At 42.4% G+C, this 22,216-nt stretch overlaps 1 protein-coding gene across 3 annotated transcripts in view; it reads left to right on the forward strand.

Moving 5' to 3' along the window:
* LOC147017312 (tumor necrosis factor receptor superfamily member 6-like) overlaps positions 1 to 19,254 on the forward strand; it is a 62,556-nt gene extending 43,302 nt beyond the window's left edge. For 2 of the 3 annotated variants that reach the window (XM_085846831.1, XM_085846832.1), the window contains 7 exons: positions 2,784 to 2,877; positions 3,005 to 3,133; positions 7,961 to 8,071; positions 8,351 to 8,446; positions 10,791 to 10,813; positions 18,474 to 18,596; positions 19,013 to 19,254. In XM_085846831.1, the coding sequence (XP_085702957.1) occupies positions 2,784 to 2,877; positions 3,005 to 3,133; positions 7,961 to 8,071; positions 8,351 to 8,446; positions 10,791 to 10,813; positions 18,474 to 18,566 (546 nt within the window). In that variant the 3' untranslated portion in view covers positions 18,567 to 18,596; positions 19,013 to 19,254. The remainder of the gene's footprint in view (positions 1 to 2,783; positions 2,878 to 3,004; positions 3,134 to 7,960; positions 8,072 to 8,350; positions 8,447 to 10,790; positions 10,814 to 18,473; positions 18,597 to 19,012) is intronic. The other variant, XM_085846833.1, reaches the window with a different exon arrangement.
* Positions 19,255 to 22,216: the final 2,962 nt, after the last annotated feature.

Genomic DNA, 22,216 nt, shown 5'->3' on the forward strand with positions numbered 1-22,216 from the left:
GACGTTTATAGTACACTACACCAGTTGTCAAAACAGGGGTTGCTAAGGTTTTCTGCAGATCATAACAGAACACAGTCACATCTTCAGTTTTTATCTTCTCACAGTCCGTCTTGTATCTAGTTTGTGCAGCCTCTGTCCGTCGTAAATGCAATTCCTTTTCATGCTCCTCCTCGCCCAGTTTTACAACATCCCCAGGTTCTTTAACTTCCTTTATTTGTGCAGCAAGGATGTCACATGTTTTGCATGTATCCTTTAGAGGCTGATGAAAACTGAAATGTGCAAAAATCAGTGTCGAAGGTATTCCTGAATTTCCAATATGAGACTGGTTCAACAGAATCTAAGGTGTACCTTCCCTTGTAAAGATCATAGACCTTGGTTTTGGTCAACCCTGGAGCTAGGTATTTCCTGTTGACATGACGTGCACGAGTGTAGTGAGATTCATACTGGGGTATCTCACCAATAAACGTTTTCAAATGATCGATTCGTTCAGCCTCAGTTTTATTCCCAGGTTCATGCTGACCACGTTTATCAGGTACCGGACTACCTGCCTCAACTGCATTTGCCAGTGCCCTACCAAGATGCCCATTAGAAATGGAGAATGTGTGCAGGAAAAAAACTTTGCAAACTTCCACGTCCATTCCACTTTAATCAGAACAGGTTCGTGTCATTTCCTTTGGCCTTGGCAATGTTGGACCAACCATTTGCCCAGGATTACGGTCCCTTCTGTCTTGTTTGTTGTGTCATTTCACTGCAGTTTGTTTTTCCAGTCCAACCAGAAATGCATTCTGTGCACTCCAATCACCCATGTTCCAGAAGGACTTGTGCAGCTGTTGGCGCCTGACTTCAGAAATTTTCTGAACACAACGTTTTTCACATCCACAATCCATGTGTTCCAGTTTCTTTCTTGGAACATGTTTATTGGATAATGACGTGTCGTCTTCTCCAGCGTTTCTCCGTCATTTACGGATATTCTTCTTCCATTTACTTGTGTTACGAACACGGCTTCTGTCACGTTTTGTCCCTACACCTGGATTATTCGGATCACCATTTTCTACACCCGTAGCTTCTGCAGCTCCATCAGCAAGACCATTTTCTACATTGTTATTCGGATTAACATCTGCAGGCCCACTTCCATTTCCTGAAATGTAAAAAAACATAACCTTAGAGAGTTGTACAGACTTGGAAAATGACCATTGCTGGATATGGCCTTGAGGTGCTATAATGGGCCAACCCACACAAGTTCATAGAAATCATGAGGCTCTTTCAAAATGTATTTTAAGTTCTTTATCCTAAAACTGTAAGCTCATGGTATGTAACTAAAAATAAAGACACAGTATTTACATGGTAAATGGCCTATTTTTGTTCCTCCGTAGATAGTTTTAACACCTTATTCCTCTTAGACTATTGGCCAGTTACATCATTTGCCAAGTGCCAGAGTGGCGGAACCCACAACACCAAACGTCGCCACTGTTTCTCAAAAAGTAATCAATAAATGTAAAACTTACTGTTTTCTGATGAAGTGCCATCATCTTCTGATTCATTTGGGTGAAAATCTGGGTCCTTGTCATCATCTACTTCGTCATTGTCGCCAATCATAGCCTCCAACTCAGCATCTGATAGATACCTGGCAGCCATGTTTACATGGAATCATGGGAAAAATGTGGGATGGCCCACTTTGGCTCTGGCAAGTCAGATGCACGTCACCAGAGCCAGAGAGGTTTTCTGCTTATAAAATTAACATAATTTATGAGATGGGGTTGGCCCATTTTGGCTCAGAAAGGGCTAAGTTTTGTTTACCTACTGACATGTATAACTCAATTTTGCAAAAATTGTGGGATGATCCGGTATGGTTCTTAGGTACTGCTATATTATAGCATGATGTTTCAAAAATGTCTTGGGCCAGATATGTTCTCGTGGATCAGGTATTATGGGGTGGAGGTATGCACTCTACCGAGTGCTCTTCTAGTTTAAATTAAAATCTTCGAGAATGCTTTTTCACCTGGACAGTTTTCTTGTGAATGAAACTATCAACTTGTGAATGTACTCGGGTGTTGTTCATTCTTATTTGATAAAAGATTGGAATTCCCATCGTGTTTGCCTTTTATTCTCTTCATTTCCAAAACTACTAACTATATGAGGAACAATTGAATATCACAACAATGTAAAACTTGTCCATAAAAAAGAAAACCTGATATACCTTACTCTGTTTAAAGTTTCTTAACAAGGGTGATACTGGGTAGTTTGCCAGGGCCATCCCAGCATTGTTCTGTCCATTATCTCTCCTGTTAAATGCTGAGCTTCATGCAAGGAAGCAGCCTGTACCATTTAAAAAAAATAGTCTTTGGTCTGACTTGCCCAGGGTTTGAAACAAACAATGTTTTAAACTTGAATCTGTTTTCTTCAACAAGAGCATTGATTGGACGATAGAACAACCTGGAACTTGAACAGGGAGGAAGTAAAAATTCCATAGAATGATATTTTTAATGACTCCAATGTGGTGATTGATCTTTCATTTGAATTAGATTTCCACGATTGAGTTTTAAAGAAAAACTAGACGACCCGTGAACACGTTGGGTTCCCGTTGTGACCGCGGTTGATAAAAAAAAACATTTCAAAAAAATATATATGTATAAATATATAGCTCCAGCGAACAATACCACTGAGATTGATCCCAGTTGTTTGCATTGATCAAATACTCCCCAAGAGTACTTGACTGAATCAGGAATTTATTTTGACGTGATAAACGAATCGACGTTATAATCGTTGTGTTTTTGGTTTTCCAGGTTTCACATTTTGGAACAGAAAGTTCACCTCCATGTCCAGAAAATCAATTCTTTAATGATGCGGATGGGGTTTGCTGTGAATTTTGTCCCAGAGGTGAGTTCCAGTATCAATTTTATTGGTGTTTTGACATCAATTCCATTGGTGTTGTAATATCAATTCCATTGGTGTTCCATGTTCCTGGAATTTTTTCAATAAATCCAACTCGTTATATACTTCACAGGAAGGTACATGTCTAAACCCTGTCACCATCCTGGAAGTAATTCTTTGTGCTTCCCTTGTGAAAGGGGGAAATACATGGACGAGCAAAGCAACATTACAATGTGCAAGCAATGTACTGTTTGTGACCCAGGTAAACTATTCTACTGTTTATATTTACATTTAATTACTCGATGTATAAGCACCAACGCAACCAAGTATTAAATTAAGGGAAATTAAAAATACCATAAATGGTGATTGATCCGCCATAGAGAGAAGAGAAGCTGAAGGTTCAGGCCTTACCGTCCGATGAAGTAAGTAAGGCTCAAAACATCAGCTTCTCTTCTCTCCATTGGCTGGTGGATCAATCGCCATTTAAGGTGTTTTATTCCGTATTTGTTTCGATCTCTTTTGCCACCCACACAGAATGCTAATCTTGTGTTGAGATTAGCGATTACATTCTTCCAAGTCTGAAATGTACATTTCTGATCAGCATTTTAATTTTCATCCACAACTCCATTGCTGGTTGTGTTGTGTAAAGTTGTGGAGTAAGGTTTTCAAATTCAGTTTAATCATGATCAAACAAAGTAAAGAGCTGGTTGACCTTTTAACAAGGAATGGATAATTGCCTTTGCCATCGAAGGTGTAGATTTGTTTGTTTGTTTGTTTGTCCATCTGTCTGTGAGCAGGATATCTCGAATAGTTATAGACTGTTTCAGACAAAATTTGGTGGCGAGGTTGGATGTGTGACGGGGATGAATAGAATCGAGTTTGGTGAAGATCTGGACACTAATATTTAAGTAATTCTTCACCATTGAGTGATGGGGCCAAAAAATAGTTACAGAACCAGAGTTTGGGGTTCACCACGAGGGGGACTTCTCAGCCTCTCCCTGACCTCTGAACCTGCACGCTGCCACGTTGCGGAGAAGTGCGCTTCCCGATGGGTTGTTGAGCAACTACAGATGCCGATTGAGATCACCAAACTGGGCAGGGCTCTCGCTCTTTTACAAATGCATTACCTTTCCGGTGGTTTGGCATTACTTATTTTCCCCTTAAACGGTCTTAATTATTTACCTAAACACAGGACATGGCATCATCAATCACATGGGAAAAAGCAGAGGAGAAGAAGATAGAGGAATTGCGGAGCTTGGTTGCAGCCCCTCGCTTATCCGACGCAAACAAGCTGATTTACATTGGTCCAAATTGCAGGGAGGGAAGGGGAAATGCAGTGGGAATGTCAGTGTAGTGTCGGATATCATGTAATGCTGGAGCTACCAAATCGGGGGACCACGTGTTCTGTTTGCCGAGATTGATCGGCACGCCGCCTGTGGTTCGGCAAACAGGGATACCTACAGCCCTCATAGCATAGACAAGTAAATGGCAGAGGCTCGTACAGACTTCAGGCAAGCAAACAGCAGAGGTTCTCGCTCAGCGATGGCTTGTTCAAAGCAGGCTTCCCCAGTGGCTCAGCTCTGGCATTCATATTGTCGGCTTTTATGGAGCCAGACGCGAGGCGTGGCCAGAACGTCCCGAGGGTCCTCCTTTCCTCACTTCGGCTCAGTTCATTTGTTTCTGGCTCACAGAGACGTCCATTGACCTCCAGACAGTCTCCCACTATTGACTCGTGGGACACCCTTTTGGAAGAATCTTCAGAGGTGGAACTCTCCATTTCAATTGTGATTCTGTCTTTTTACGGTAGTAAATATCTGTTTGTGTTTTAAATGGGGAAAATACAGGTGAGAAAAGGAAAGGAATTTATATAAATATAAGCAATGATGATGCTCCACACTATGAAGTTGGATGTTGGACGAAGATGGAGGGTTTTTGAGGGGAGCACGGGAAATGGAGATTGAGAAGCGAAAGGATGAGGGATTGGAGATGGAGGGATGAATGGATGGATTGAGGTTAAACGAGGGGAGGGAAGCTTCTGATGGGGGGTATGGGGTTTGAGAGCAAAGGGGTGAAGGATGCATGGGAGATGACTGTTTCCTGGGAAGGGGGTGAGGGATGGGGATGGGTGGATTGATGGATTGAACTGATGGATTGTTAGATTGAAGGAAAGATTGATCCATTGAAAGATATATTGATGGATTTATGAATTGAAAGACGATGGGGGGAAAATCACACCAGGGATGAAACATGCTAATCTCACAATGCATTTCCCCTTCCAAATCTCCTGGACAAAGTGCAAAGGTTTTATCTGCCACATAAACTAATGACAGAACTGACTCTAGGTTTCTCTAATGGTCTCTGACTGCTTGGGGGTCTTTTTCCACAACTGCACCAATAAATAGCATGATATCCCATCAAGTTCAGGATGGATTCGGACGAAACTTGGTGGACAGGTTGAGTGTGTGACAAGGAAGAATTTATTCGATTTTGGTGAAGGTATGGTCATGAGAATTGTTTTTTTATGTCATTCTTCACCATTGAAAGATCAGGCCATAAACGATATACAGTATAGCATTATATTTCAAAAATTTGTGGACGGATTATGACAAAACTTTGTGGATGAGTTAGTTGGGTAGTTGACCAGAACAAGCTGGTTAGATTTTCGTTCAGGTCCAGGTGCAGATCTGGCCTATCAGTGGGACACAAATTGTAAACTGTTCAGCCTGGTGGAGTTATTCTCTCTCCCGAGTGCAATTCCAGTTTGTGACCTGAGGTTTGCAACAATTCCAACACATTGGATCTTACAAAGTAAATAGTGGGTAATATGCTTCTTGGTCGTGTTTTCAAGAGACCCAGAAAGGATAACTTGTTCATTAATCAAGAAGAAATACATCATTGTACAAATACATCATCAGGAAAAATACAAGAATCATAAAACTTCAAATGATACAATTTTACAAATCCATGATATCTTGAAAATAGCGGTACAAGCGTTGGTGATGGAGTTTCGGATTTTGTTGTCACCAATGTTGGACCAATAATTAAATAGTAATTGAATCACCTCTTATCGAATCGCAACAATGATTGTAGGTGTGAATTATAGGCCTTGTTCATCTACTTGACGCATTGCCATGAGTTTGTCATGCCACCACTGCAAATAGAAATACAAATAAGAGTACAGTGAATGCAACAATGACAATGTGTAAAGATATACCTTGATCTAAACATGTCCAGGACTCAATCAAGCAGGCTGATTGCTCGAAACATGCAAACACGAAAACACGAAGAATACGATTTGCTTTTTGTGGAAAATCGTTAATACAGACTTTACTTGTTACAAACCTTAATTATGGACCCTTGACTCGATAAAGTAATCCGTAAATCACGCAAAGAGAGAAATGCTTCACGTTCTTGTAAATTGAAAATAGTGTTACCTTTCGCCCTGCCTGTGAAACGCCTGTGACAGTTTATAGCTGGGTCGGGATTCTCATCCAGGCGAGACAACTTAGAGTAAGCATGCATACCTCTCGGCTTTCCTGCCGTGATCTGGCGATTCATTACTTCATAACAACTGAATTTTTTTTTACTAATTGTGATCATAGAATGTATTTTGTCTTCTTACCTCTGCTATCAAAATGTGGTATCACCATTGATTGAAGCTTGAAGAACGTGTGCCAAGCGTCTTCACCAAGCAATCCACGAAACATTGAAGAAACTTTAAAAAACGAAAAATTTGATTTTTATTTGTATTTATTGATGCCAAAGTGATGGGGCGTATAATGGAAGAATACACAAAAAGGGGAAACGTCGTGGAAAATAAAATTTCACATTTTCAGTGAGCTAACCACCATCTTTTGCAGTGCAGAACAACACGTGGCCAATGCACAAGAGTGGCCCCTGAACTTTGTTCAAGTCGATCGATATACAGTATTCAGTGAGAGTGTGAATTTGAGAGTGCTCGCCATGTGGCTTAAGCACTCCAACAAAACAGTTGATAAGAAACAGCTTACTTGGCACGTAATTGGCAATCACCGAACTGTCATATTAAACAGACACTTCCCGGAGACACACAAAATATCAAATATATCAGAATTGGACAAACTAGCACTTTTTTTAGGAGTTGGAGCTGCTGCTTAGTTTGATTCTGGAGCTTCAATTTTGTAATTCAGCTTAGTTTACGAGATTCTCGAGGTTACCACGTGTGCGAAAATGAAATAACGCCACGAATGCTGACATCTCCGAGCATTTATAAACATTGCAATGTACCCAGCGATTCGTCGCTATGATGAACTGTGGTATCACAAAGTGGAAAAAAAGAATTGTTGTGGCCTGTTCCACGTCAAGGCATAATTGAGCAGGCCAAAAAAAACATGGTATACATTTGAGTTGGACAGTTATTGGTATAGATTTGAGCTTGGTCAGCCCTGAAACGTAAGAAAAGGAGAAGAAAAAAAAAGTAAAAGGAACAGTGGAAATGATTTGGTGGAAATCAAATACCTGCAGCAAGACCCAGGGAAAAAGACAGGGACAGACAACAAGGGATGTGCAGGTGTGGTGGAGGAGAATGTTGGTGAGAATGTAGGAGGTGGATAAGGATACAGAAGCAAGATTTGTGGTGGAAGGTGGTTTAATGGGTGCAGAAAAATCTTGGTTTTGGATGGGCATTATCTGAGATGGTGGTGGGTCTGTCTTGAAGACCTGGATGGAAGAATGAGATTGAAGAGAATGTGGAAGTTGGTTCCACAGTTGGGGGGAAAAAAGAGGAATGAATGATTGAATATGAGCAATGATTCTGGATCAAGGTTGTTTCATGAGAAGGGGGTTGCTGGTGGACTGTAATGATTCGGAATGCAGTGAAGAGTGAAAGTTTCTTGTTGTCCAGCGAGTCAGATTGTAATTGATAGTCATCTGAATTTAGTATCTGGTGAATAAGTCCTACATGAAAAACACACTTGATACATGTGAGGGGTGTTCAAAAAAACATCTCTGAGCAATGTCGTCATGATGATCAGACATATGTCAATTTTTTAATGTTTTGTTCATTATCTTTCTCTTCACTCACTCCCATGTTTTCTACTCTTTTCCACAGAGACTGAGGTTGAAGAGGGAGTGTGTGACAGGGAAAATAACAAACAATGTGTTTGCCGTGAAGGTTTCCACATGAAAGGGAATGAGTGTGTGATGGAGAGCACTGCAGGAAGTAAGGAAACTGTGTTCGTGTTTCGCTGGAGATGTTAAATGTTGAAATTTGAGGGAGTGTGAAGTTGAAAGTTGAAAAGTGAGTGTGAAGTTAAAAGGCAAACAAAATGGAAAACATTGAAATGACCCTCAATGTGTTGGTGTTTTTTTTGAAGAATTTACAAGTAAAAGGAAATGAATCAACTTGATGTTCTTCCTACCTTCCTTTGATCTACCTCCTGTTTTGAAATCATCATCCCTGGTTTAACTAATGAAACTGCTGTTCAACATCCTTCAATAGGTGAAACTGTTCCTCCATCCATCAAGTCCCCTCCATGGTGGGTTTGGGTCCTGCTGATTGTGACACTCCTTATCATCTTATTCATTTTATTTTTTGGTAAGTCTCAAGTATAATGTTATTATTCATGGGAACGGGGATGTTCTCAGTGTGAGTATAAATAATGTTGAGCATAAATATTGTGACTGATTGAACTTCTGAAAACATTACAAACAAAAGGTGAAAATGAGAGTAAAACACAGGAAGAATTAGAGAGTTCATAAAATATGTTGCCCCATATAGTGTTGAAGTCTATCCTTCAATTTAGACAAGATCGATTTTAAAAATCATTTAAAAAAAATTCTGGAAGTTTCACACTATTAAAGCATTCTTTCCCCCACCTTATTTTTCATATCAAACGACTGCTAAACAGAAGGGGTTCAAAGTAAAAAGAAGGTGATTTGTATTCTGCAGTGTTCAAGTATGTCAGGCAATTGAAATAAAATAAAGATTGTGAAAGTTTTATAAATTAATCACTTGATTACCAAATTACCGCAGTTTTGACTCAGTGTCTATGACATCACCCTATCTAGCACATTGCATTATAGTTATTCGTGCCTGTTGTATGTGTCCATTATGACGGCCTTAAAAACAGTGAGTTTCCTGTCTGGAATGATTTCCAATTTTGTTTGACTGACGTACACACAGACAGTTTAAAATATCTCACTCCTCTCTGCACATGTGTGGTCGGGACAAATTCAGAGGCAAAGTACTGTTAAACGTCAAGTTTGGTTTCCCATTCGAGGTCCAATCCGTATTCAAAATATAACATTAAATTGAAATAAGTTGTTCCTCGATCATAAACTGATGTTTGTAGACAGATGAATGGACATGAACAAATTGCTTAACCATGATTTTTGCTTTGAGTGCATAGGTAACATAACATAACGTAGGTAACCGAGGAGATAACAAAACCAAAAAGATAAAGTCTAAAATATCTATATTGCTTTTCAAGTCCTCGAATCTATGAATTTACAATCATTGATCAGATTCCAGAAATGACAAAAGTATAAAGATATATTGGAAGGTAAATATATAATATAATCCTCCCTCCTTTTCCTGTCTGTTGATTCAGGCCTCGGTCACATTTGCCACGGCGGCCGTGGGGTCTCCGAAATCTGTGGCCACTAGCAATTCTACAGCGGCCGCAGTATTTCCACGGTCACACAATGTAGCAGTCACATATGTTTTCATTTTTCGGGGAGCCGCACGGCGTATTTAGAAATCGTGGAGACTGAAAACGTGGGGGTGCCGTACGGTCTTTGATTTGATGTCGCACGGTGACCATAGGGCGTCCCTGCGGCGGCAATATAATTTTCAAGGCAGACGCAAGGAGACCTCAAGGTGCCCGCAAGGCGACCGCAGGGGGGCCTAATGCGAACGTGCGGCCAGACGGACGGTAACGAGTGGGTATGTATACCAGTCCTTTTTGTTACTGAAATAAAAATATACCAGTATAGAAATATATATATATATATATATATATATATATATATATATATATATATATATATATATATATATATATATATATCTGAATATAGTATAGCTATAATATACCGTGGTCCCCCAGAATCCGAACGGCCAAGCTGTTTGAACAAATTGAAATCCGAACAATTTTTTCGAGAAAGTTTGGCCCTAAAAACCTAATACATTTTTTAAAAAATCGAACAAAACGTAGCGTTCATGTTTGTTCACGTGTCTCCCCCACCTGGTCGACCTGAGTCGCTCGACAATCACCCAGTGTTTGACAGTGCCCAGTAGCAGTCACACATGTTTTTATTTTTCGGGGAGCTGCACGGGGTATTTACAAATTGTGGAGACCGAAAACGTGGGGGTGCTGTAATTTTTTGCGGGTTGGGAAAATTCATTTTTCATTGAGAAGAGCTTACGGCAGCCGCACGGAAAACGCAAGCCCACCGTATGCCCTATGTACGGTCGACGTGGAACACGTCTACGTCATAACTTGGCTTGTCTAATTGCTGCGGCGAGCGTAGAAATGACAAAAAGTTATAACTCCGCGATTTCATTCCACAGCGACCCCACGGCCTGTAAAATATAGCCAAACGGCGTAGGGCCTCTCTGAGGCCACCTCAGTTTCTCTGCGGCCGCTGCACGTTTCTGTCAATTCAGAGGGCGTACGGCCGCCTTATCCTCGCCGTAGAGCAAATGTGACCTCGGCCTCACCTGCTTGTTATATCCAACTGTGGACCCCATTATCCCACTCCGAGTTTCTGTTGCCTTTGTTTGTGTGATGCATCTCTTTCTGATATTATGTCATGAATATAATGATCACTTTGAGGAGATGATGGGTTGAAGAAACCTTTGGTGTGCTGATTATGCTTTCTGTACAAGAAACGTGAAAAACAACTTTTTAATCCTTCTTCTTTTCTTCTCTTTTCAGTGAAACGATGGATTTATCCACAGGTAGGTCTGGATTAATTTCCCTTCGTTATATTATTTCATATCTTCACTTCAATGGCTGCGTTAATGAAATCTGATAAACAAAATCAATTAACCTGGTACAGCGACAGATGATAACTTTGTATCGGGTTTTGAATTCACTATGAATGTGCAGCAACTCACTGTATAGTTTCAGAGAAAGTACAAGGCTGTGATACATTTTGTTACTGGAGTTTAATTTAAACTTGGGGTTTTCCATTGTGAAGTTTTCAATTCTCTCAATTCATGGCAAATGCATTGTATTGGTAAATTATATGATTTGATGTGAATACTTTGTGGATGAGCCCATGTAACTTCCTCATAAAAATGGAAAAATATCATTCAACTTTGTCCACTTATTAGTTATGAAGTTATCAAGAAGAGAAAGTTGTGAGACAGGGGTGCCAGCCCAAAGGGGAGAGCAGTATGCCATCAGGTTGCGAGTGAAGGTCTTGTAGGTTGACAAAAGTTCAGATTGGCCAAGGAAGGATGACACGATGGAGGATGTCCAGTCAGCAGCTGACTTTAGAGGCAATATTGGTCATATGGTCTGCTGAAGAAAGATCATGACTGATGGTGAGTCCAAAAAGTTTGGGTGACTTAACCTCTTCAAGTGGTTTGTTTTTGGAAGTGGATGGGAGGGTTTGTTGGATGGTCCTTTCAGAGACAGGGTGAGTGTGAGGGAATTGCATCGGTTGAATGACATTCCAATTGTTGAACCAGCTCCTGATTCTATGAAGGTCTGTAGAGAGGGAAGAGGCTTCTGCATGCCTGTCTGTTGGATGAGAAATTATATTGCCGAGGATCATCAGCAGGATTTTCCAGGGAATAAAAGATCATAAAGATGAGGAAGAGGACGGGTCCCCAGATACTGCTTTGGGGCACTCCAGCCTTGACAGGGAAGGATATGAGAGGATCCTGTTGAGAGATACACTCTGACTGTGTGAGTGCAAGACGTCAGTGATCCATGAGAGGATATATCCTTGGATGCCAGAAGCAGAGAGTTTGGAGATCAAGGCAGGGTGGCAGACTGTATCAAATGCTCGAGATATGTCCAGAGAAAGCATTGTCTCATGTCTGAGTTTGAAAGTTTTCATCCAATGCTGGGAGTGCAGAAGCAGCATGTTCAGGGTATAATCACAGGGTCAGAAACCAAACTGATGATCTGAGATCAGGCAGTTGGAGAAAAGGAAGGATTTGATTCCAACTACAATGACTTTGCTGATAATTGGAAGCAAGCTAATAAGGGTGTCATTAAAAAGTTCCGTTATTGCACTGATGTTGGCTAACTTCCAGGCAGAGGGAAACTTTCCCAGAAAGAATGATTGAGTGAACAGAGCAGAAAGGATGAGCAAGAGCAGCAGAGCAGGTTTTTGGGATACATACACTGATGCCTTCTGGGTATGTTACATTATATTAGTCGAGTTTTGCCGGAAGCTTATCCACCTTCAATGGGAAAGACATACGAGAGGGGAGTGTTGTGTAGATGTCGGGAGTGAGGGGTCAGGTAGACCATTTTTGGGAGCAAACGCAAAATTGATACTTTCGGCCTCCTCATGAGCAGTGTCAGCGATTGTGAGCAGCTGTGGTGCCACAGTGGGAAATTGATTTCTTGATAGAAACTGCAACTCCATCACCAGAACGGCCTTCATCACTGTTGAACCTGAAAAGAGGATACCCAGGAAGAGATAGATACCGAGGACGAGGGGGAGGAGATTGGGACCATACTCTGTACAGAGCATTGGTGCTGCTTAAGCAGTCTTCTTGGCTATTGAGCACAATCCTGAATGGGTTGCCACTCCGACAGTATACCACCATGCTGGCACCAATTTTGCCGACCTCGGAAGGATGACAGGCTGCGTAAACCCCACCTGGTATTAATTCAACAACTGAGCAGGATTTGAACTCAGGACCCGAGGATCCAAAGCCTGCCACCCTAACCATTAAACCAACACCAGGCATAGATACCGAGAAATTAAGGACATCTTATGGGAGGAAGGATTCTGTTCGGCAGATAATGTCAGATTTATCAGTTACAGCTTGGATTGAGAGATCTGTCAAATTGTAGTGAAAACCTCGAATGTTTGAGGTCCAGTGAAGAGTTTGTGGAAGAGGTGCTGTTGACAAGGAGTGGGAAAGAGGGGAAGCGGAGAGGGGAATTGGGATGGCGATGATTAAAGGCACGAAGAAAGACAGCCCGATATGAACACGATAGTAGATGAGGCACGAGTTTGAGTCGAGGGATAGAGAAAAGTGCAGAATGGAAAGCAGACTGTGAGAGATTTTTGGAACTGACAATGTGAGAAGATTGAAGATTTTAAAATTGCTTTTTAAAAAACATTTAAGTTTTCATAAAAGAGAGTGGGGAGGACATGGCTTTAGCTCTTTGGAAACAGATCACTCAGAAGACCAAGACTCCAAATGATCTGCTTGATATTTAGGATTTCTATAACTTGATGTTTAGGATGTCTCCAACTTGATATGTAGGATGGCTCTAACTTGATATTTAGGATGTCTATAACTTGATATTTCGGACGTCTGTAACTTAATATTTAGGACGTCTCCAACTTGAAATTTAGGACGTCTCCAACTTGAAATTTAGGACGTCTCCAACTTGAAATTTAGGACGTCTCCAACTTGAAATTTAGGACGTCTCCAACCTGAAATTTAGGACGTCTCCAACCTGAAATTTAGGACGTCTCCAACTTGATATTTAGGACGTCTCCAACTTGATATTTAGGACGTCTCCAACTTGATATTTAGGACGTCTCCAACTTGATATTTAGGACGTCTCCAACTTGATATTTAGGACGTCTCCAACTTGATATTTAGGACGTCTCCAACTTGATATTTAGGACGTCTCCAACTTGATATTTAGGACGTCTCCAACTTGATATTTAGGAAGTCTGTAACTTGATATTTAGGAAGTCTATAACTTGATATTTGGGACGTCTCTAACTTGATATTGAGGATGTCTCGGTCTTCTTAAAATTACAACATTAGTATTCTCTGAGCATGGACTTGTAGAATAGCCTTGAGGTTGGTACACTCACTGTTGAACAAGTCTACCATGAGTTGGAATCTAGACGCATGCATGAACTGCCATTGTGGTATTTCATATGTACGGCGAGGCATCGATGTGCTGGCCCTTGGATTAACATGAAACCAGCTGTCCCATCTGCTTGCATAATGTGATTATATTTCTTGACCCAATGTATTGTCGTATTCTATTAATCTCAGGGCAGTTTGGGTAGTGAACAACCATCCAGGTTTTTAACTGTTGGAGGAGGATGTTTTCTTGACAACTTCCTCTGCTGCCATGCATGATTTTACAACTCACTCCTTGTTCAATCAAGCGCTGACTTGTCCAAATGTTGCATTGTCATTTGTGGCATCCATACACAAAGTAATGGAGGGTGAGGGCAGGATTGATGTGATGAAGTGAAAGTAATCATGTTGACTAGCCTAACCTGCACTCCATGCGAAGTTTCTCAAGTGAGGGTTCGTTAAGACATCAATATATCCAGTGCTCACAATGTGATTTATAGAATTTCTTTAAATACAATGTTTCTTGTGACATTTTTTGTGTAAAATGCACCTTCTGAGGTAGTCGGCATGTGCAGATGAGAGTTTTACATTGCAGACGCTGTTTTCCGGGAGTGGCATTACGCCTCTCAGCGTTTACGGTCTGTCGATGACAGACGTAATGATGTCAGCTAATGACCGATGATGTCATGACGTCATTATGCCTGTCAGCGGTGATGTCACACGTCACCATGCAAACAAAGATAAAAATTCGAAAATCGTCAAAAATTCCCAAACCTGTCCGTCTGGCATGATCTCACATAGCCTATCCTGTAGATTAGACCACAGAGCACCCGCATGCCGAAAGTGGCAACAATCCGTCCAGGAGTTTCGGAGGAGATACGTCCACAAAATATGGCTTGGCGTATTAATATTGTTACGGATCTGGAAACCATGCGCACTCAGCATTCAGAGTCCCCGTTGTTCAGTTATTTCGATAAGTATGTGTTATTAGTTAGAATCCCTCCTTCTGTCTAATGGGAATTGCATGTGTGTGCTACGAGTTATTTGGTTTATTACATCCTCATCAACAACAACAACAACAACGCCACTGTCCTGCACTCGACCAGTCGCCATTGCCCACGTGTTTTTTGGCTGAAGGCGTGGGCGGAGCCTCCATCGCCTCAGATCGAGGCTCCACCGCAAGGCAGGGCATGGACGTTTCCTCCAGCGAATGAGCGAAGGGCGAGCATGACACGCATGCCCCAGCCAATCGGGAGGTGACCACGAGTCGTCCGACAACCCCTCGTCCAATCAGGAGGCGAGGGGCAAGAAGAAGAGACCCCTCCCATCTAAGAGGGGTAGAGTGGTTGTCTGGACCAGTGTTCGGGAGAGAGGATCGTGGCGATCGCGGTCTGCGGTCTTGGTCTCGATTAGCGGTCGGCGGTCATGGTTCGAGAGCGGTTTGCAGTCCTGGTGGCGATTGTGGCGCAGTCTGTGGTCGTTGTCGAGCAGTCTACAGTCTTGGTGCTGACAACGCCAAGGTCGTGGGTTCGAGTCCCACCGTGGTGGTTCTGGTCGGTGTGACCGCACGAGGCGGGACAGGTACCCCAGCCCGGCTCTACCGACTGAAGACCCATTGAGGTCCATTTTCTTTTGTGTGTGTGTGCGTCCGTGGGCCCCGTCTGTCAGTAGAATCGTTTGTGTTTTCCTTTCCTTGTAAATTTTGTTTTCTTTATTCATGATAACTCTGCTCTGTGTCTCCCCTCCCCGATTATTCTTTGTAAAATAAACCCCTGTTAAATGTTCCAGTTCGTTGTTCGTGCTTCTCTTCATTGGCCTAGCAAGGTGCGTATTGAGAAATAGTAAAGCCGTTCGTGCCGTAAATTGTTCATTTGGTCCGGCGCGGCTTTGGTAACTTCCGCTCGGTTATGCTGGATCCGAGTCGGTAATAGCGACTCGATTCGGACAAAGTCGTCCGAGGGTGTGGTTTCCCCGTTAGTTGGACGGCTTGAGTACTTAGGTAAATTGGAATAGGACAAGTGGACCCTACTTCACGCCGTCGAAATATTGGCGACCCCGGTCCTCGAAGTGGCCCGTCACCTTTCGGAGTTGTCCGAGAGTCACGACCTAAATTCCGGGTGTTCGGTGGGAGGCGACTCTACTGCTCCCCCTGGTGGTCGTTTATCGCCTCCGAACCCCGGCCCACAACAATAACTAGCAGATACCCGTTTACGACGGGTATGGGGGACAGGACGGATCACAATACTCGGTTCCGATAGTTTCTTTGGATGTTTTGCGCCGCACTCAACAGCTAAGTTCATATTGGTAGCGTGTCTGGGTGCCCATGGTAGCGTTTGAGACCGGTCGCTTTAGATTGTTGGCCTTGACACACAGTGCCGGATGAGTAACACGAACGATTTGACATATTCATTATTTCTATATTACCTCCGTCAACAGATTAACAACAATGCAGGATATTAGTCGTAAATGCTGAGTTGAACAAACATCGTGAGTTCATGGACTTAGTGAAGTAAAGCACGTCGTCTGGGAGCTGGCCGTCGGGTTGCTGCCGAACGCTGCTGATTGTGACGTCATCGATTCCCTCTTTGAAAATTCTTTCTATATTCGATTTTTTGAATCCGCTATCATCTGCTTAAATACATGGAACACATAATGTGAAGATTTCAGGAAGTATGAACAGAATATGTTCAGAGAAAAGTGTGTTAGAAGTTCCAGGCTTACACCCATTATATTATGATAATGGCTGTACAATTTACATAATTTGTCTTCAGGTGTCCAAACTGACTAGTAGTCAAGCAGTGAGTTTGCTCATCTGTATATAATTCCAGGTGTGTGTGTGTGTGTGTGTGTGTGTGTGTGTGTGTGTGTGTGTGTGTGTGTGTGTGTGTGTGTGTGTGTGTGTGTGTGTGTGTGTGTGTGTGTGTGTGTGTGTCTGTGTGTGTGTGACCGCTGTTTCTCAACAACCACCGGTCCAATCTAATTGAAATTGGTGGGGACCTGAATATGTGCCTTTTCAAGGTTTGATAATAATCGGACAAGTGGTTCCCAAGTTATGGCCATTTATTTACCAAACCAATGACAGGACACGTTGCTGCGTAGGCCTGGCCGATGGGGACAGAGCGCGTTCCCCATTACGGGTTACAACGTATGGACTTCCGGATAGTGATGACACTGTATTCTAATAATTTCTCGATTTCTTATGCGCATTTATAGATAAACACAATGCCCCAATCCAGTCGTCATTTACGAGAGCGAAGGAACGGCCTGTGTGGTTGTTTGCAAGTTTATTTATATATTTATTTATTTATTTTTTGCACGTACGGGCAGGCGAGAGCGAAGGAACGGTCTGTGTGGTTGTTGTTTCTGGCACGAGGTTTGAAAGTTTTTATTTATTTTTATTTTTGCACGTACGGCCACGCACTTACGGCCATGCACTAGTCGATCTATAATTCCAGCAATGTGTGTGTGTGTGTGTGTGTGTGTGTGTGTGTGTGTGTGTGTGTGTGTGTGTGTGTGTGTGTGTGTGTGTGTGTGTGTGTGTGTGTGTGTGTGTGTGTGACCGCTGTTTCTCGCCAACCACTTGTCCGATCTAATTGAAACTTGCCAAGTATATTGCTGAGGACCTGAGTATGTGCCTTTTCAAGGTTTGATATTAATCGGACAAGTGGTTCCCAAGTTATGGCCATTTATTTACCAAACCAATGACAGGACACATTGCGGCTTAGGCGTGGCCGATGGGGAAAGGGCGCCACACGTTGCTTAGCGCGTTCCCCCATTACGGGTTACAATGTACGGACTTCCGGATAGTGATGACTTACTGTATTCTAATAATTTCTCGATTTCTTGTGCGCATTTATCGATAAACACAATGCCCCAATCCAGTCGTCGTTTACGAGAGCGAAGGAACGGCCTGTGTGGTTATTTGAAAGTTTTTGGGGTTTTTTTGCACGTACGACCACGCACGTACGGCCACGCGAGAGCGAAGGAATGGCTTGTGTGGTTGTTGTTTCTGGTACGTGGTTTGAAAGATTTATTTTTTTTTTGCACGTATGGCGACTCACGTACAGGCACGCAAGAGCGAAGGAACGGCCTGTGTAGTTGTTTCTGGCACACGGTTTGAAAGTTTTTGTTTTTGTTTATTTTGCACGTACGGCCACATGCGTACGGGCATGCGAGAGCGAAGGAACGGCCTGTGTGGTTGTTGTTTCTGGTACACGGTTTGAAAGTTTATTAATTTATTTTTTGCATGTACGGCCCCGCACGTACAGGCACGCAAGAGCGACGGAACGGCCTGTGGTTGTTGTTTCTGGCACGCTTTTTGAAAGTTTTTTTAATATATATTTTTTGCACGTTCAGCCACGCACATACGGACATGCACTAGTACAGTCAAAAGTGTTTGTACTTTGGCCTGTTTTAAGCTGGAGGGAAAGTTTTACACCTTTGTGGAGATAAATTTATGCTCCAAATTATATTAAATATTCTCCCTCCTATTGAAAATCACTGTTGTACAATGTCCTTTGACTTCGAGAGTTTGAGAATAAAATGAACTCTGATCTGTTATTCTTAACTCATCCATAACCCCTTTTACCCTGTTCAGGTTTGTTCCTGGTTTGACATCAATCGTCGTTCCAGCAAACGTGATGTGAACAAGATTGATGAAGAACTCGACCGACATGCAGAAGATGTCTAAATAAATTTGAATGAACATTTTCTTGGAAGTGTAAGTAGAGGGCAAGTCAATCCGCATAAAGAAGGATGAAGTTTCATGGGATTTGTACATCGATTGCTGCAATCATTGATTTCATGATGACATCCTAAATTAACATTTTTAACCTTTCTAAACAGATCCTCCTTTGAAGGTTCCTCGATTTCCTTCTATATCTCCAACTAATGTTCATTGATCCCATTATTGTTTCTGCCTATTGTCCCATTCTTCCATTCTCAATCTGTGACCTTCTACCTCCTTCACGTAACTCTTCCATGAGCAGAGGACTTTTCAACTGCTTTCAGAAAAGACTTCACTTTTTTAATTTGACTGAAAAAAAAATGTAAATTTCAAAAACACATTGGTGTCCATTTAGCATTACAAGTTTTTCTGTCTTGTTTTGACAAACATCAATTGTTTTGTCTTTGTAGGTTATAATCAAGGAAGTACAAGGAATGTAAGGAAGCAAGGAAAAGGCAATTCCATCCATTCAGCCCATGTGATCACCCATCCCCAGGGCTGGATTTTCCAATAGGCAACATAGGCCATTGGCCTCGGGCCCACCAGTAACTGGGGGCCCACCGGGGACTTGTGGGTTCTCTGATCGGTTTCATTGTATGCTTTTTATTATGCATTGTATGCATTGTATTTCATTCTAATTTATTATGCTTCAGTTTCATTGTATTATTCCTATGTGTAAGATGTACATGATATGGAACTTGATTTACTTTAATGTACTAGATATGGAACTAATTTTATTTGGGTACCCAATCAAATAGACTAGGTCACATTGTTTTTCTTGTTTATTAGGGTACCCTGTCATTCTGACAGGGATCCCTATTGTTTTTCTTCTGTTTATTTCCTTATTTTTTATTTTTTATTATTTATATTTTTCCGCCGGCAATTTTGCGGGTTCTTTCGCTTTAAAAATCATTTTCTCAGGAACGGTAAGTCCGATCGACACGAAAGTTTCACCATAGTATGTATCTTTTTTGATAGCAAACTTAAGTGGTAATTCTGACGTCATAGGTCACGTGGTACGGGCGCCATCTTGAAAAAAACGAAAAACTTTGGACCTCTGTATCTCTGAAACTTTCTCGGGTAAAAATGCTTTCGCTTCATACGTTTGAATAAGCTCCTCAATGGGAACAGGGGTGATTTTTCGTGAGGTCATCAGTCAAGAGGTGTGCCGGTCAAAATTCGTTAGGTACAACGCTGCATCGGAAAAATCTGAAATTTCTTGAGCCTCATCTACACAACAATTCACCATAGCAAAAATATATTATGACGTCATAGGTCATGATGTCCTTTATCAAGTTCCTCATGATGTCCTTTCTCAAGTTTGTTAATTTCTTATTGATCGGTCATATGGTTTGGCGGCCATCTTCAATTTACCGTAAACCTTCAAACATCTCCAGAACGGCTCATCAGATCAAGGGGAAACCTCACTAATGTTATGACATATTAGGTGATGGCCCCATTGGCCCATATTTGTACATTTGACTTATTTAAACATTCATCAATTGCATTAACCAGGTGTCTGGATTCAAACCATTGGCCTGGTTGCTTCAAATTGTGTTTCCAAGCTTTTGCCCTCGTTTTACAATTTGCTGTACGATGTGTTAAAATGTAATATCAACAAGCCAGCCTGGCCTTGCCACAGAGCAGCGTCTGCAGGCTGTTATGATTTCCAGTGGAGTGTCAACAAGTCTTGGAGAGCTACAAAGGATTTGCTCCTGTTTATGAATATGTGCCGGCGCTTTCTCGCTGGCTGAAGCGTGAGAAAGGAGCTGTTTACTGCTAATTCTCCCCGAGGGCCGCAGGGAGGGGGAAAAAGCCCACTTGCATCTTTGTTTCTTTCTTTGCTTGCTTTTCTCCGCCTAGGAATAGGTTTTATATATGAAACTTTTGGAGTGTAACCTTTAGTGTGGTACAGGTTCTGACTGCTGTGGTTGGTCCCTGTGCCACCTCCGCTTGCAAGTGTACTGTGCAACTTCAATAAACCGTATATTCGAGAATCCTCAGTTGACTCCTCTCAATTCTTGGCCAGGATTGGTGAGGGTCATCATCACATCTGGCGACCCAGATGGGACGCTGTCGGGTCCTGAACGCCGCGATCCGGAGGGATCTCCGTCGAGCGCAGCTGACGCCACGATCCGGAGGGATCTCCGTTGAGCGCAGCCTCGGGGTCTGCACGGGTTTCGAACTGGTAACGGTAAATGAGGAAAGTCGAATGTGGTTTGTTGGAGGAGCATAGGGGCTGTCAGGCCAGATTCAGGTGACCGGGTTTGGGTCAGAGGGCAAGGAAAGCCCGAGTGAAACAGGGGATACAGGTTCGAGTCCTGTGACCACAGGTTAGAGTCCTGGGGTAATTGTTGGGAGGGTCCAGAGTCCTTCAGAGGAAGAAAAGCTTTAAGGTAATCGAGAAGAGCGGGTCTCTGATCCTGCACACAAAAAGGAGAAAAGAGAGCTATCAGGCGGTACAAGGGGATTTCGGTCCGATTAAAGGAGACACGTTTCAAGGCTATAAGGCTAGTGACAAGTTAAGAACATACAATGGGGAATAACTCTTCAAAGAACATAGTTACCCAAAGGAACATGTTGTAAGGGAGTACAGGGCTGGATAACATGGACAGCGGGAAGACAGGATCCCTTCTCGCTGACCGGGTCCTTAGATCCAAAGATAGGACACACCGTCAGCTCTGTGTTGACGGAGGGCAGAGTGGGATGCTCGAGACAGAATGAAACACCCTGGAGAGTGGTAGCAGCTTGGCTAACGGGGTCACAAGCTGAGACAGGATGTACACAAGGTAAACGAGCGAGGAGGCGAATACAATGTGGTGGGGAAGGTTGAGTTTTGTGTTCGACGTAAGTTGAGTGTTCCAACCTGGAACTTGTATGTGTGGAACAACTTGTATGTTTGTATGGAGATAATGATTGGTCGTCATCGTAAATGTGAAGACTTTGGACGAGGTGAATTGCGCACACCAAATCCGGAGGAAGGACGATGATGACTGATTCTGCACGTGTTGTTAATTCATTGTGATGGGCGAATGCCATTGAGAGTTTTTACCGGTGTGTGTGTATCTGTCTGTGTCTGTCTGTGTCTGTGTGTGAACTCTATAGGGAATTGAATAATTAAAACCACTTCGGCAGACAGTTTGGAGATTATGTGTGAGAATTCCCTACAGTACTCGTGCTGTGGTTAAGCTGTGGGATGTCAAATGGACCAAGGCTTGGGTTTTCTCATGGTCCGATAAACTCTGTATGCTGTTTTGGCTTTGAACACTGTACGTGATACGTGATAAATGGATAGTTTCTTCGGAGCATCATTTTGATTTTAAATTCAAATTCAGTTCTGTTTCCACCTTGCATGTTTCATAAGGCTGATCGACTTTACAGGTTTGTGTGAGTGCGTGATGACGTCATCACGCGGCCGAATCGAATTACATTCAGGATACGAGATTGATTCTAAGAAATATATGTTGAAACTGTTGAAACCAAGGATTGCTCGATTTTTATTGTTCGGAAATGAGTGCACGCATTCTCGGACATAGAGAACGACAATCCTTTTGGCGGTAATAAATGTTATTTGCGGTTGTTGTTGATTGGGCTTCGTGACCGGAGGAAAAAAA

The sequence above is a fragment of the Eptatretus burgeri genome, chromosome 11, assembly GCF_056783735.1.
Source record: "Eptatretus burgeri isolate ZD-2024b chromosome 11, Ebu_testis_v1, whole genome shotgun sequence".
Taxonomy (NCBI): Eukaryota; Metazoa; Chordata; class Myxini; order Myxiniformes; family Myxinidae; genus Eptatretus; species Eptatretus burgeri.